Source organism: Lepisosteus oculatus, chromosome 1, assembly GCF_040954835.1.
Source record: "Lepisosteus oculatus isolate fLepOcu1 chromosome 1, fLepOcu1.hap2, whole genome shotgun sequence".
NCBI classification, from domain to species: Eukaryota; Metazoa; Chordata; class Actinopteri; order Semionotiformes; family Lepisosteidae; genus Lepisosteus; species Lepisosteus oculatus.
Genome location: NC_090696.1, coordinates 66,137,776 through 66,154,474, shown reverse-complemented (window position 1 = coordinate 66,154,474; position 16,699 = coordinate 66,137,776). Strand labels below are relative to the sequence as shown.

General features: G+C 41.9%; 2 protein-coding genes across 4 annotated transcripts in view; one reads left to right on the top strand and one right to left on the bottom strand.

Annotated features, from left to right (window-relative positions):
* The first annotated feature begins 1,615 nt into the window (after positions 1-1,615).
* ino80b (INO80 complex subunit B) lies at positions 1,616-7,496 on the top strand. Its single transcript, XM_015345369.2, has 5 exons — positions 1,616-2,108; positions 3,677-3,872; positions 4,912-5,030; positions 5,447-5,619; positions 6,681-7,496. Exons 1-5 carry the CDS (start codon positions 2,066-2,068, stop codon positions 7,137-7,139), a joined length of 990 nt encoding a protein of 329 aa, XP_015200855.1. The 5' UTR covers positions 1,616-2,065; the 3' UTR covers positions 7,140-7,496.
* Positions 7,497-8,003: 507 nt separating this feature from the next.
* The window catches only part of intu (inturned planar cell polarity protein), a 32,673-nt gene continuing 23,977 nt past the window's right edge, over positions 8,004-16,699 (bottom strand). For 2 of the 3 annotated variants that reach the window (XM_015345964.2, XM_006630021.3), the window contains exons 9-16: positions 16,110-16,163; positions 14,414-14,476; positions 13,450-13,671; positions 11,747-12,250; positions 11,226-11,320; positions 10,450-10,639; positions 9,437-9,576; positions 8,004-9,034 (exon numbers count right to left, since the gene is read on the bottom strand). In XM_015345964.2, coding sequence (XP_015201450.2) covers positions 8,923-9,034; positions 9,437-9,576; positions 10,450-10,639; positions 11,226-11,320; positions 11,747-12,250; positions 13,450-13,671; positions 14,414-14,476; positions 16,110-16,163 — 1,380 coding nt within the window. In that variant the 3' untranslated portion in view covers positions 8,004-8,922. The remainder of the gene's footprint in view (positions 9,035-9,436; positions 9,577-10,449; positions 10,640-11,225; positions 11,321-11,746; positions 12,251-13,449; positions 13,672-14,413; positions 14,477-16,109; positions 16,164-16,699) is intronic. The other variant, XM_015345963.2, reaches the window with a different exon arrangement.

Below are 16,699 nucleotides of genomic sequence, written 5' to 3'. Positions count from 1 at the left end.
TATCAGGAGTCCTCCTTTAGGCTGCTCTACGTTCCCCTTGGTTCAGAATCGACTCACCAAGCCGGTTACTTTTCTCCATGCCACCAAGTATTAAATGTCCCTGCGCAGTATCTCCTTCCTCTCCCTTGGTCTGCAGCTCCTGGGCCAATCTCCTCTGTGGTCTCACAGGCTGCGGCCTTCCCTGCGCTGCCTGTCTTGCGTCAAGGGGCTCATCGGGAGGAGTGATCTACCTCTGTTCAGGTTCAGATCTTTTTATCCCTTCCATAAAACCCCCTCAGGGGTTTTCCCATTGATTCTGTCAGTGGCAGGTGTGCCCAAGAGATTACAGATACTGCAATGCTCTACTCGCTGGGGTATCTAAATCTACTCTGAACAAACTGCAGTATGTCCAAAATTCAGCAGCCAGAATCCTGACCAGGTCTAGTGCAAGTGTCACATTACTCCTATCCTGGAGTCCTTGCACTGGCTTCCGGTCCAATTCTGCGTAGACTTTAAAATCCTCATACTCACCTATAAGGCTCTACATGGCTTGGCACCTCAATACCTGTCTGAACTATTATCGCCCTACTCCCCACCTCGCAACCTTCGCTCTTCAAATTCTGCCCTCCTCACTGTCCCCCAAGCCTGTCTACATTGTATGGGCGACAGGGCCTTCTCCTGCTATGCCCTCAAGCTCTGGAACTCTTTGCCCAAGGATATCAGAGAGTCACCTTCTCTAAACTCCTTCAAATCCAGACTCAAAACCTTCTTCTTCAGAAAAGCCTTCACTTAACTGGTTCCATTCTTCACCCCTCTGCTCTTCTTAGTACCACCTTCCACGGTCTCCTCTATTGTTATTGTTGTATTGCTGTAATTGTAATTGTGTCTTATCTTGTGTATTCTTCTTATTTATTGTTGTAGTCTTCTTATTTATTGTTATTGTCATCCTGTAAAGTGCTTTGAGAAGCCACCTTTAAAGGCGCTATATAAAATAAAGTTTATTATTATTATATATTATTACCAGGAGGAAGCTTGGGTTATTTTGAGAACTGGCAGTCCCAGGAGTCATGGGCACTTATCCCTTATTTGTTTGCTTTACTGCTCCCCTCCTCTGCCCAAGGTCTGGTTCAAATTGGCTGAGCAACTCCTCACTCCCTCAAGCGTCAGTACCTAATGGCTTCCTGGCTGGATGACCTGGGTGTAACAATTGTTACAAATTGTTCCCTGCCCCACCTGAAGTTGAAAACGTATATTCAGACTGGTTCTGCGGATAGACTTGGAAAACGTTAGCTTTAAGTATGTCAATGTGAATGTTAGATTTAAGGGGTTTGATATTATATTTTGCAAGATGTAATTAATCTGTTACTAATAATAGGGAGATATCACATCCACAGTCGTCCGTTTCTACTCCCTCTTTCAGTGTCTATAAGGCAGAACTTCAATACTGTTTAAACTCCATCAAAAACTTGAAAAAATATTTCTAATGCACATTTTCTAACGCCGGCATCCAAACATAAGCCAATGGGACTCCGCCTGCAGATACAGGACATCCTGTACTGCGGTGTCGCTCTCTTTCTCCTTGACAGCTGCTCCACCAGTTATATCGGAACACTATCTGCGCAGGCTGTGACGTCAGAAGAGCGACGCGAACGGCGGCGCAGTATCTCGCTGTGTTTTGTGTAACCTAGTTATTTATAGACAGCAGGCTGCAAAGTGCCTATCTTTTTCAGTTTGGGGAATTTAAAGTTGTTACCCTGAGTACTTTAATATTTAAAAAAATTGCAAAATAAATGAGAAATTCTATTTTCAGACAGTTTCATTAGGATTGTAATTCATTAGGACTGACCCAGTTAAAAGGATGGTGCAAGTTTAATTATATTTAATAAAACTTTAATATATTACAAGTCACATTTATGCTTGTAATCGGCTTTGAGAGCATGACCTTTGCAAGCACCGCCTACCGCCTCAAGCAGTAGCGCTGCTTGCTGGTTTCAGAACTGAGTCTCTCGCAGGAATGTAACAGGAGAAAAAACAAAACATTTTCATGATCATTTGGAGGTTTTAAAGCAGTACGCGATAGACGCCAATGGGGAAGAAGAAAGACATGATCCAAGAAAAGTTTCTTTCGGGTAAGGAACATTTCTTATCTCTTCACCTGAACTGGTTGTGTACAAAGATTTAAGGCACAATTTCGTCGGAAAAGGCCCGTTTTCCAGTCGAGAGGCTCAACTGACGGTTGCGGGCTGAAATTTAAACGCTGTTCTCTGAGATGGTGTTTTATATCTGATCGCTTCCGTTACTTTTAAGCTTCTCATGGTATAGGCTACATTGTAACCGGAAAATAACCATGTAACGTTTAAGGGTTATAGAAAAGGCTATACCCTCCACTGGCCAGTTTTTGCAATGAGGGGAAAGAAGATTTTTATAGGACTACAGTAATTTTAACCAAAATAGTGTAGGATAATAATAGGTAAACTTAACAAAAGCAGATTTGCAATTACAGCAGTCCTATAGTTTCGATTTTTAGGTGGTGCTCTGAAGAGATTCTTTGTAACGTTATAACTCAAATAGTGAGAGTGACGCTGTTTCCGAGTCCATCGTCTGCACAGGGCTGATTTTCAATTCAGTTTATTTTCATATAGCGCCTTTTAAAACAGATTTGCCCCCATGCACTTAAAAAAGCTGTGTGACAATACATGACGTTACAATACAGAAAGTGAAAAAGCCAGAAGACAACGGAGGAGAGGAAACAAAAGTGATTTTCGGCAAGTTATCGATAAAATAGTCCATGCTATTGGTTTTGTTGTCACACGTTTAATATGGTGTCACTGATTGATATTTGCAACTTCTTGTCACGTTAGCAAGTTGCAGAATAATTTGCGAAAAATGAACCCGAGAATACATGTAGAAAGTACGAGGAAGTGCACTTTTAAAGGACAACAGGGAGCACTTTATCCGAAGGGTTGTGGGAGTTTGGAACAGCTGATATCCTGGCTTCGTTCAAGAAACGGCAGGATGAGATCCTCTGATCAATTAGCTATTACTGAATGTGGGGAAAAGTGCTCATTATCCACCAGTGCAGTGTAGTAGCCATGTGCTCTGCTCCTGCAACCCACCGTAGAGCACATCAAGTAGAGAAGTGGGTAGCTGTTTCACCGAATGAGTAAGGTGAAGGTTCAGAAAGGCCAGGTTATACAATGTCAGAGTGGATGTTTGCCGGAAATCCAGGGTTAACACTCCTGCTCTTGCAAACCTGTCTCATCCTGTAGTGTTGTGTCTGGTGTCACTCCAGCCCCAGGTCCACCAACACCACTTAAAGCAGCAACTTGGTGTTCCTTAGAGATCTTCCATCTAAGTACTGAACAAACCTGCTTAGATTCTGAGATCTGGCAAGATCTGGTTACAAGGTAATAATGCCATTGCTGTTATTGGTTAAGAACATTAATAACCGTGTTACTGCTTTGAAGGCTGATGCAGTTGGATCAGAAAAAAAGGTTAGCTTAAATGATAAAACCTGAACTGCTATGCAAAGCGATTGTTGTTTAAGTCTGTGAAGCATAGTCAACATTTATTGGTTTTTTTTTTACAGTAGTGATCTGAAAAGTACACGGTCTCATTACTTGAACTCAAACATTTGCTCCCGCCCCAGCTGAAGAAAGCTGAATGAGTTCCATCGTTTTCTGCCTTGTGTTCTCAGGAGATGGAGATGAAGGTGGTGGTCACAATGCCCACAAAAAGAAACACAAAAAGCACAAGAAACACAAGAAGAAGCACCACCAGGAGGAGGGGGGACACAGCTTCTCCTCAGAGGCGCTGGAGTCCGACTCGGGAGTCGTCAAACCCCAGCTCAAGTTAAAGATCAAGCTGGGAGGACAGACGCTGGGAACCAAGAGGTAGCAAAGTCTTCATTCAGCCAGCTTAGTTCTAGACAGCATTCACACACCTTCACCTAGACTTCTTAATTTGAAACTAATCAATTGCAATCTCTGGGTTGCGCATTCAGCTTTATTGCATATCTTTATGCGAGGCAGGATACACCCTGGATGGGACACCAGTCCATCACAGGGCGCACACACACCGACACAAACGCATTCACACTAGGACCAGATAACAACAGACAATTAACTTCCCAGGACATTCTGTAGTCAGAAACCCACATGAACACGAGGAGACCTTACAAATTGCAATTGATTACTGCAATTTCCCTCACGGGATCAATAAAGTATCTATCTATCAAACGCCACACAGGTAGCATCCCAGGTCCACAATTGAATCCCATAATGTTAACCACTGCGCCACCATGCCACCCTTTTATTACATATTTTTTAGTTAAATCACCTTAAATCTTAAATCGTGTCGCTTACTAAATTGGATGCTGTTATCTTAGAAGACATTATTAGTTAAGTACAGTTGAAGAGGTAATATACATAAGTCAGTGAAGAATTAGTGAATTACATTATTCGAGATAAAAGTGCTGGAAGTGGCTAGTCTTCACTACAGTCAGTACAGATGTTTCTCTCACATATCTTGTCCAGAATGTTTTCCCTGACTCAGTTTTTAGTGATCTCTAAAAATAAAAGCTTATAATACTTTCATGTCATGCTTATCTGGAAGCACCGTTGTCTAATTATCCAAACAGTATTTTATTATAATCATTAATTCACTAATCAAGTCATTCACTAATGTTACATTTTTATTGCAGATTTGTCATCTGGATAATGTACAGACATGTTTTTGTCTTGTGTGTGTAATCAATTCCAAAGCAAAACATCTCCACTTTCCTGGGTAAAAATGTTGTATTTGAATGGGATTTAAATGTCCATTTTTCAAGTATATCAAGCCTTTTGTTTTCTGCGTTTCGCATTGGTATCATGTATAAAACTACAACTCCCGTTTTCTAGTCAATATCTTCCGTGTTTTGTGTGTGAGCAGCGTTCCAACCTTCACTGTGGTGCCTGAGGAGAATCGGTCTCCGTCTCCTCTAATGATAGTGGATGACGACGAGGAGCCCACAGAGGGGGTCCCCATTGAGCAGTATAGGGCTTGGCTTGGTAAGGATTTGAACTGTTAAGTTTCATTACACAAAAGGGCTCATCATTAAAATCATGCTTCAATTTATTTAATAAATTTGGGTGACTTCATCGTATTGAGACACAGTATAGAATTGTTTAACCATACCTGAGCTCTTAAACATTCCAGCTACTTTATTTCTGATAAAAAATATAGTATCAGTCTTTGTATGTATGGTGTCTTTACAGTATTTCCTTTTCCATACATGTACTTTGAACATGGCAGCGAGTTGGAAAGATAGTTTAAAACCCCAATCAATGTACATTGCAGTTCACTTAGGTAGCTTAATGGCTATCAGTCCTGTAAATAACAAAGATGGGTTGAACCTTTTGGATAGGTGGACTGGGCTTTGTTTTGGAACCCACCTAACTTGTACCTTGTCTTGCTTTGAGGACAGATGAGGACAGTAACCTGGACCCCTCTCCCCTACCCGATATGGACTCCGAGTCCCTGCTGGGGGGCCCCGAGGATGAGGAGGAGAAGTGGCTGGATGCCCTGGAGAAAGGAGAGCTGGACGACAACGGAGAGCTGAAGAAGGAGATCGACGAGTCTCTGCTCACAGCCAGACAGGTAAGGGAAATCTGGTAGGGAGTGTGGACTGAGGGCTCAGTTCTGTTTCTCCACGTGAGAGCTTGTCCACACAACACTGACTCACCTGGACCAAGAATTAGACGTTTTGGGAATCAAGTGGCTTCTTAAAGATTGTGTTTTTTCTGTGTACACATTTCATATGTGTATTCTTTTTGGGTGGGGGGTTCTGTCCTCTTATAGGGGAAAGACTTTGGTTTCATTATGGAGATAACTCTTGTGGGTTTTTTGGAGTGCTAATTATCCTCTCAGGGGTAACGTGGCATTCTGTTGTGTTTAAGCGACATGTACCATCGCTCAACGCACATATTTCAAGAACAGAATAAAGGGCTGGGAACGTGTGATGAAATCATTATGTCAGTCTTTATCTCTGGTGGCTAGTGGTAAATTGAATCTTCAAACTGCATTGCTTTGGGTAGGCTATATAGCAGACTTGCAAACAGACATGAGAAGCTCAGAGTATGATCTGCATATAGGCTCTATAAATATACTGTGCACAAAGTTGTTACAGACACACCACTGTAAATTGCCAGACATGTTTTCACAAAGCACTAAGAGTTATGGCCATTCATAAGTATGTTTTTTGTGTCTTTACAGTCAAGAGTTGAAAGTGAGCTTTTTACCTGTACATGTTCAGTTTGAGCATTCATGTTTTGATTAAAAATATTCACTTCACATGTATATCATACAGTATATGGATACATACAATATGTAGATATAAAATACATAATTGAAAGGGGATGAATGCTTCACTATTTTTGTATAACATTTTCATTGCAAGCAAGAAAATCAAGCATTTTTTAAATCAGAACAGTCAATCACCTTGGCCACCACTACTCTTTAATGTCTGTGATAAGCAAAATTAACATTATGTATATGTTCTTTTGAGATCTGTTTATGAATTTACCACTAGATTTATTTTTAAATGACACTCATGACAGAAATTAGAAAACGTTTTGGAAATGTACACGTTCAGAATGTACATTTCTTAAAGGCACCGGAGACTGCTCACCTGGCTGTGTGCATTCTTTTCCGGTCTCTAGAGGGCGCTGTTGCACAAGCAGCAGAGCCAGCCCCTGCTGGAGTTGCCCATGGGCTACAAGGCGAAGGAGATGACGGAGGAGATGATGCAGAAGAGGGAGGAACGGGCCCGGAAAAGGCGCCTGCAAGCTGCCAAGAAGGCGGAGGAAAACAAAAACCAAACAATCGAGAGACTGACCAAAACCAGCAAAGCCAAAATCAAGACCATGAGGGAGAAGAAGTCCAAGCAGTCCCAGGTCCCCATGATCCGCTACACTGACTCTTTCCAGGGGACGATGATCTCCTTCCCCCAGGGGGTGCCCACTCCAGTGGTCACAAGCCCGTGCCCCACCCCTGTAGCAGTGCACTGCGGGGTCACCGGATGCTCAAACCTTAAAAAATACTCCTGCTCAAAGACCGGGACGCCCCTCTGCAGTCTTGAATGTTACAAGAAGAACCTGCTTGTTCAGCCTGTTGCTTGACTGCTCCGTCAGAGGGAGGCAAGAGAGTTTAACTGTGCTAGTTTAAAGGCAGTGGCATTAAAAGCTCAACAAGAACTTATCCTGTGCATCTCTCTCTCTCGATCAGGGATGGTAGCTTCGGTTCAAGCATAATTTATTGTAATGTTTCCGTCATAGGTTATTGTCTGTAGTAGAACTGGAAATGCAATCATGGAAGTGTATGAAGAATGGGGGAACAAAAAGTGTAAATCATTGCAAATGTAAAGAAAAAATGTATTTATTTAGTGTCATAAAGAATATCGCATGTGGTGTAGATTTCTGTGAACTGGAATACCAAACTTATTTTTGTACATAATAAGATAGACGTTTCTCAAAAGATACTGTTTGAGTTTTGTTTTTGTTACCAATAATTTCCAAATGCAAACACCACAAATGTGTTGTCTTTACACCCGAGAGTGTTAACGGGGACATCTTGAAGTCAGATTGTGTCAAATGGTATAGTGACCATATCCACTTATAGAAAAAGCAGTCTGATAACTTTTTTTTGTTGTGACCATACAAACTATAATGGGAAATGCATCCTGTGAGACAAAATCATATTGTCACAAGAAAGTTGTTATTTCTTGATGAATAAAAGATAGATAAATGGACCTGCAGTTTAACTGAATGAACTTATATTATAGTTATGCTGGATAAGAAGTACTCCATAGTACCAACCATTGAACAAACCTATATTACAGCACCTAACCAAATTTATATCTTGTTCTGTCCAGGTTTCGTCAGATTGTCAGAAATGCGGAGTACACTGAAAATTAAGCAAAACATTAATTACCTTCATTCTTGAACTTTGTTGATTAGAAATGTTAATTACAGGGGAAGAAATGCTTTTGCAAAAATGGCTTTTAATTAACAGTGATGAGGTACATGAGGTACAAACAGCAACATTTCAAAAAAGGGAAACATTTCTCTCAAAATAGTGTTTAAATAGCATATAAAAGGGCTTTCTTCAACATGAAATTCAAAGTAGTTAATTTTAAGAGGCTTCATTGACCACATGATACAATACATCATAAAATACAACAGCATCTATGTTTTGGTACAAAAGGGAGAAGATGTCTTAAAACATCTGGTCAATGACAGAATGGGTTCACGTACAGAACATAGAGGAAGTGGCCTCATTTGCTCTGAATACTTTTCTGCACACCACGCCATACTCCTAAATAAAGATAAGGTAAAACAGAGACATTTTATGTCTCTATTGGATAGGCTTTTTTATATCAAGACATGATATAAAAATATAATAAATATAAGGATAAGCACAATAATTTTTCTGGAACTATAAGACAGCCTGTCTGTAAAACAAAGGTTGAAGGGCTTTAGCAATTTTAATACAGTAGACCCTGAAATTACAGTATGTAGAGACACAGAGCTGTCAAAAGGTTAGGTGTGAGTCTCAAACCAACACCTGAAGTCAGGGATCAAACCGACTACACTTGAATCTCCACATTGATTAATCAATAAGTTCAAAAGTGTTTTTCTAGCAGCAAGAACTCCTTTGTACTGATTGATGGCAGCCTGACTGCACAGGGGTACACTGATCAAGTCCTGCGGGCACATCCTGCAGAATCCCGATTGCAACAGAACAAACACACATCCTCGTGCTGCTCTTGTAACTCCAGCGTTCTTGCAAGATAATGACAACCCAGCCAGATACCAACTAGTTTGCAGAATAGTTTTCTGGAACTGCAACGTATGGTGTGTATAAAAAAAAACAGTTCGAGGGCTTGTAAACAAGGTCTCTTCCTCACGAGGCTAGACCAAAAGAGAGCCGGAATGCCATCTCCACTGGGACCTCAGCCACAGAGTCATGAAAGCACACGTAGAATTCTTGAGGAGTAGGCTCGAGAAGCATCCTTCTGCGGCACAAAAAAAGTAACAAGAAACCAAGAGGATGAGTCCAAGACTGAACACATTTTTCGCAGTGTTTGCAGATCACAAATATGTTGCACCGAATACTTTGCATGGAGCTGTTAGTTTAAAACAAGGGGGGTTGCCTAGCTCTTCATCTGTTTCTGAAAGAATACTACTACGTGCCAGCAGCCTAACTGAATCACAAAGTGTTTATCATTTCAACTCTGTCTGGGTTCTCAAAAGCCTCTCTGTGAAAGCTCTCGTACTGAGCTGATTAATCACTTCACAGCTGCTGTCTTTGAAAAACAGAAGAGAGTACTGACAGGAGATCCTTCTGCAGAATGGTGAGATAGAGGCATGTGACAGTCCATTCATCAATGATCTCTCCTGTGCCGAACGCTGCGTACCCAATAACCCAGTAGGTCATGCTAGGAGGAGGCTTCCTCTGGTCGGTCCAGTTCTCGGGCTTGCACTGGAACAGAACCCCGTGCTCCTTCACTGACCCAAAACCACGTACGTTCTGAAGCTCATCCGCAGCCTTCCTGTCCTGGAGGGATGGAGGTGAACATCAGTGGAGAAGCTGGTACTTTTCACAGCACTATCACAGGCATCAGTACCATCCCATACTAGACTGATAGTAAAAAGCTTGTTTGTGCAGTAGCACCTGATAAAGAGGAAAATTCACTCATGCCAGACTGTTTTACCATCTGTGCTGTGGACACCCGAAGAAGGCTCCACAGCCGAAACATCGTGTTTTCTTTCTTCTCTTTTAAGCATGGAATAAACCTATTACTTGTTCATTTACAGCCTACTCATGCTGACGCAGCTACCCACCTGAATTGTTTTAATATCTGTTTAATCTCAGGATCTCTACCTCCTGGATAGGTGTCCTGTATGGCAGGGGTCTCCAAACCTGGAACTCAAGAGTCCCAGTCCAGAAAATATTTATAGGTAGTCTTGAAATAATCAATTTCTAATGATCAGAACAATTTAATCATGATCAATTGCATAGGTGGTGTGTTCAGCAAGTCATTTAGAGATCACTGGGAACAAAAAATGGAATATCCCCCAGACCTCAATAACCAGAGTCACATTCATTAAACAAATTCTTGCTAAACAGACAGTAACTTAAACATAACCCAAAGGTATTTATAACCTTTAAACAAAAAATACTTAGGTTGTCCCATAAGACTAACTGAATGGGATACTTCAGAACCGGGGTTAGGGAGGTCTTACTATATTGAATAATATAGTCAGGTTACAGTAATTGCTGAAATGTGATACACAAAAGTATTTTCTTATAAAGTACAATCCCTAGAAATAATGAGGAAACATTATGCTTGAAACAGGTAACAGACAGATTGAGGGCGTGGCGCAGCGCGTCCTGACAGTTTAAAAACCCGCGGCGTCGGGCTCTCACCTCTGACAGGAGGCTCCGCTGGAACACGGCTCGGATGGACAGGCAGCACCGGTGGAAGTTCTTGATGAGCTGCGGGTGGATGGAGCCACTCAGCTGCGCCACCTCCCTGTGGGTGGGGGAGATGAAGATTCCCTGAACCGTCTCCATGCACACATAGTGGAACAGCGTGTTTTCGGCACCAGAGGTCAGCCTGCAGCGGGGAACAGTCAGATCAAAAACAGCCCACAGAAAGCAGATTTAACCATTACGCACTGAATTCCCACAATTTCTGTTCTGACTATAGTAATTAAAAATCAGGGTTAACCTGTTTAAAACTAAATTAGCTTTGACATTCTCTTCTACGGAATCCGAAATTCCTTGTAATAATGAAGTTATACCTTAGAACCCCGGCCTCGTCATAATGTAACACTTTAAAACTCACAAAAACACACATACGGTACATCACCTAACAAAGAAAATGCATTAACAAATAAAATCAAATGTCTGAAGACTGCTTTTCACATTACTACTACACTTAAACTTTAATTAACACATTCTGTTTAAAATCCGTTTAAAATGCTCTTGATTTTTAGCGGCAAAGTTGCGATATAAACATTTTCAAACATTTTATAATGTGAATTCATTTCTATGCTGAAAAGAGAAGAGATGGGACGTTTCCTCAGGGGTCACCTGAAGAAGGCTCCACAGCCGAAAAGTTGTGCCTCTTTTCATTTCAGCTTGGAATAAACCTTTTCTTGTTCCTATTTCTCATTTTTTGCAGAGGAGAGCACACTCACTTCAGTGTGTTATACATTTCCTCGGTCTCTCTTTCATTAAGGCTTTTTTTCAGCGTCCCCAGGTAGAAAGGATTAGGGTGCTTCTTCTTGGTGATCTACAGTAATGCAACACAGAAGCAAATACAATCAAGCCAATATAGTTATCCATTAGTCTACCCATTCATCTGTGCACCACAGGTTATCATTACGGTATGGCTATTGTTTATGATGGACAAGGAAGACTGAGGAAGGAGTGGCTCATAAAATGGCACTTTGTAGTCTTGTCACATAGCAAGCTGGTAAAGAAGGAGAAGTACAGCAACATGTCTGACAGTAGTAGGGGTTAGCAGCCAGAACTGGTAGGTGCAAAAATAAAAATCTTGTGACAAATATTAAGACTAACAATGGCAAAGAATAAGTGACTAAGAGTCACTAAGTGACAATGGCAAAAAAATGAAGCTGACATATTAGTTGCCGAGGTGTTAATTCGTTATTGAAGCACTACAAATGGAGGGCTCGTGTTTTTGGGAAGGGGGTGTTACCCTGAACAGGGACCCGCTGCCTGCACTGCCGTCGGAGCCCCCAGATCCCTGCGAGTCCCTGCGCCCCAGCTTCCTCGTGGAGTCGGGCGTGGAGTGGGGGCTCGGGCCTGGGTTGAAGGACAGGTTGTCGAGCGGGCCCTCGCTGCCGCTGTCCGAAAGACTCCTCTGCGGGCTGGGCCGGCGAGTCCTCAGCGCCGGCTCCCCGAACAGCACCCTCCGGCCGGTGGGCGAGGTGGCCTTGGAGGAGCCGGGCAGTTTGCCGAAGACCGGGGAGCTGGTGATGCTGTCCAGTCTCTCCCGGCCGGAGGGGAGGAACCAGTCGGCACAGGACAGGCAGGGCATGGGGGGGGCTGCCAGCCTCTCCTCGATGCTCCTGTCCAAGCCCTCCAGCTGGAGCAGGGTGGCTTTCACCTGATCCACGTAGATGCAGTCCGGTCCCGGGTTCCCCAGGGCTGCAGACGCACACCCTCCTGCCTCTAGCAGCACGCACTGCATGAAGTGTCTCTGAAGCCAGACAGACACGGGAGAAGAGCCCATGAGATCAGCACAGCTTTGTACACACAGCACTCCCCTCCAAACCACTCCCGGCGCATGTATGAAACTGTACGTAGTTTCAAATTCAGTGGATCCGATAGTGCTTTCTTCGGCTTGTCCCTTTGGTTGCTTCACCAAAACAAATTCGTTCAAACTCAAGGTGGAGTCGCATCAGGCTAGAGCTTATCACAATTTCTATAGTGTTCAGCTTTCAGAAATAATGGCAACAGCCCCTAGACAGAATGCTAGCCCATCACAAAGTAACTCTCATCAATACAGTACTGGTACTCAGGTATAGTACACAAATGGGTGGACTAGAACAATTCAGGACAAGCAGCTGTGTCTGCAGCTGCACCTGAACCCCAAAACCTTCCAGTTAGGAGACCAGAGCTCTTAACAGCGCTAATCTATACTGTCCCCCACATATCCTCTAAGTTTGGTCCTTCTATGATAGGGACAAACTTCTACTAGGATTAAACTGGCAGCATCACAGCTTTTGGACAACAAGTCAGAGATCCACAAGATCTACAAGATTTACAAGCCCAAAAAAAGAATAAAGTCAAAGCTATCAAACATATCAAACTATGACACTACATTAACATTTATATTACATGAACAGCAGCTGGGTGTTAGATTGTCTGGGTCGTAAAAAAGAAACATTTCCCTCTTCTTGGCCTTAATGCATGCACATGCTGTTCAGAAATGAAAGGAATGACAACACCTTGGGCTTCACACTAGGGTTCACTCTGAGTCCAGTCAGACTGCCTCCAGTGCAACACAATGTTCTGCACTTTGCTTTGACAGCAGTCAGAGGGTGATCAACCACAAGCACCACCATATAAAAGGGAAAGCAGGAAGTCACCAGGCTTGGGATTAGTTTAACAGGAATGTGCGCTATTCAGACAGCAAGAATAGAAACAGCAGGGGACGGTAACATAAAGAATGAGGAATATTTAGAATATCTACCAAAACAGATCACTATGTTTCATTATGAGTGTTTTCTCCGCCGTTTTGGATTTTCTTCAGCACAATGTAAAGTTACATGGAAACAAAGATGTGCATTACACCTTTCCCCATACACTGGGATATTTTCTCACACAACGTGATCCTTTTGAGGAATATTGCCAGATTTCTTTAACACTGGGGGGAGGGGGAGAGAAAGTGTTTACCAGCCCGACAATGAGCAGAAAGCAGCGCCCGTCTGGCTCGCTGTATCCTGGGGCGGCCGGTTCCGCGCTGGGCTGAGACTGGCGTTGAGGAAAGACCTCCCTCCAGATCACCAGCTGCCCGATCCTCTGCTCTGTGGCCAGGGGCAGCAGGCAGTAGTGGTGACAATAAAGTGCAATGTCCAGCAGGTCCTCCTTTGGCAAATGGTTTCCGATCAAATAGCCCTGCAAAACAAAACAAACAAAAAACAAAACGAAGAAGGACCTTAATGCATGAAACAAAACAGCCCTCTGGATGCACTGTAGAATCACAGCCAAGCTCTTTGTATTCTCCCCCTGAGTTAATTCCTATGGAATTGGAAACCATCAATAAGAAATCACTGCCACTCTGGTGAGTTACTCCTGGTAAGTTACTCTACAGTCCTGGTAAGAGACTGCACACCTTTCCAGTCTATGAAGACATTAAACGTCTTTTGTGTACCACTTAATGAAATGTCAGCTTATACCCGATTTGTGTACAGCGCATCTCTAAAATCTACAAGCAAAGCAAAAATGTTTTATATACTGTATATAAGTGCTAAAAGGTCTGGTCATAAAGTGGTGCCTGGGCAGAGAGACGATGATAAAGAAAGTGGTTGTACTGGAAGACAAGTCAAATCTTTTATCTGAAGCACAGACATTCCCTCAGCTAAAAAAGAGAGGAGACCTTCATTTCCAGCACTGGTAAGAACGTCCAAATGAGTACTTTGTTTAGGTGATACAGAAATCCCCCGGCTTAATAAATATTTGAATCAAAGTTGCTCAGCTATGATCTGCAATTAGAGCTACTGTAGACCCCAGAGATGCATGGAATACAATTTCAATGTAATTGCATCCATGACAGGACTAAAAAAAAAAGAAGCTGGGTACTATCTGTTACCTACTGGAAGCTCAGTGTTCACACTTTTAGACCAGGGACAAGCCTCACCTTGTAAAACAAGCACGAGCCCAGAATCACATAAAGCCGTCTCATGTCATAGTAATCTTCAGACTGAAGATAAAGGGAGGACAAAAGAGTTAACACACAGCCATTCACATGACTGAACAGCACAAGCTTAGACTTTACAGGAACGGGTTTCTGCTAAAGGAGATGGCTTGACTGGTTAATTATCTGTAAGGAGTGACAACCTAAATAATTTAGCTGAGGCACTCAGAGAGCTACCTGAGAAGGACCTATCCCTTTCTTCTTTGTCACCTTGAAAATTAGCTATCTTTTTGTAAAAAGCATTACTCCAATTGTTATGCTAAATCGGGCTGTTCAGAGAATTGCACACTGCAACCTACTTCACATGTGAGAGAGATGGTTTCATAAAGAGCCTTATAAAATACATTTATAAGGTACCCATTGACATATTTCTTTGAAAATTATTTAATCACTGCTTGTATGCACTGCAATAGGGATGTAATTCATTTAACATTTTTGTTACATTGTGAACCAAAAACTAAAAGTGCTAAATGATCACACGAGAAACTATCAAGTGCAAAACCAAATGAAAGGAGGTCTCAAAACAGGAACAAACGGGGATCACACACGTGTTAAAGATGAGAAAAAGACACCTGACCAATCTGTCAAACTTTCTGCACTAGCAGAACCTAATGTGGTCGAAGTAAGTCTAGCAATTTATTCTTTTTCTTTTTTTGAAAACATATGGGGTTGAATGGGATTTGTGGCAGGTTATAACTGGTTCAAGGCTCAGTACTGCAACAGGTATAGTTTTGTCTGTGACAAAATGACAGCAATAGGAATCTCCTAAAAGGTTTTACTGAACTCGCTCACACCCTCCTCTCCAAACCACCATTTTCAAAGTATTTTTATTAGGAATAAATCATTGGATTTATCTTTGGGTGTTCTGACTTGTCTGCATTCAATCACATGAAGACACGGGTTGTTAACTTTCCCATAAAGGCTTCTGTGTTTGCCGTGTTCAGACTGGCGCACCATGATTGTTACTGCCTGCTGGGGACGTGAGGAAGCAGCGATTTGCATCCTTCCAATTCAGCTTTGCTTTAAAAAGTTTCAAGGCAAACGTTCACACAGATACCAATAACAGGAATGCAGATGCAAATGGAAAATTCAAAACAACAGGAAGGCAAAGGACGAACAATTCAACAGCTTTGCAGGTGGTCAATTTTCTAGCAATTACCAGAAATGGAGCAAACTGGAAACTGGTAGGCAATGATGTAACAAAGCCAAGTGCGCTAAAAAGGATGAAGCGTCAATTTAAAAACAAAAATAAGAAAATAATACAAGTTTTACTGCCAGGGGAATTTTGAAAATTTCTAAACCAATTTAATCATTTCAGCTTACATGAAGCACCACATAAATGAGAACCACATGCTCAAAATTGCAATGTCTGTTTTCAGAGTGAGACTGAATTAAATTTTACATCCACCTGCCAATGGTAACTTATAGACCTATTACTTGAGGGTAGCTTTCTGTTTGCCAGAGTTGACCTGCTTCTAGCCAGCATAATCAAATACTGGATCTGTACTATGTAAACCAAAATTTTGATCTAATCTGGGCTTTAGTTTTGAATAGAAGTTTAAAAGGGCAGGATAACAAGAATAAAAAATAATGTTCAAAAGGGCCATAAGAGTTAAACTAAGAGTTATCTTTTATTTACCATGTCTCCGAAATCTGATGATTCAAAATCAGACAAAACTGTATCGATTTCCACCTAAAAGCAAATTAAACAACATAATTATGTTAAGGTAGAACAAACGAGCATTATACAGTTAAATATATATGCTTACTACTGCATTTTGTTCTCAATGATGCCAAATTAAGATGTGATGATAAAGTTTGTCGCAGCTGAGAGACTTTCTCAAAATAATTATTAATCTTGTGGAAAGGAAAATATAGAAGGAGCTGAAAACATTCTGTAAACTTCCAGTGAATCGGCTTGCAGGGAACCCATAGAAAGAACGTTTTTATTTTATTCGCAAAGCACATATTTATTAAAAGGAATGCCGATCTGGGTTTACTGAGATCAGGATATGAAAGGGGGGTTTAACTTTAACCTGGCAGGGCACTGCATTCCCACTGAGGTATAAAACCTTCAGGGCTGCGATTGTGATTTTGGTTCAGCTGGAATTAATGCAGTTTTTCAGAGACATCACCCAGATGATCTGACCAACCTCATAAACAAACATGACTACTAAAATAAACGGCAGTCGAAAGTTGTTCCAAAGTTGCACAGTACTATAGAACGTT

Coding starts and splice junctions, on each gene's coding strand:
- ino80b (XM_015345369.2), top strand. CDS start 2,066: ATGGGGAAGAAGAAAGACATGATCCAAGAAAAGTTTCTTTCGG. Junction 2,109..3,676: donor CCAAGAAAAGTTTCTTTCGG/GTAAGGAACATT, acceptor TTGTGTTCTCAG/GAGATGGAGATGAAGGTGGT. Junction 3,873..4,911: donor CAGACGCTGGGAACCAAGAG/GTAGCAAAGTCT, acceptor GTGTGTGAGCAG/CGTTCCAACCTTCACTGTGG.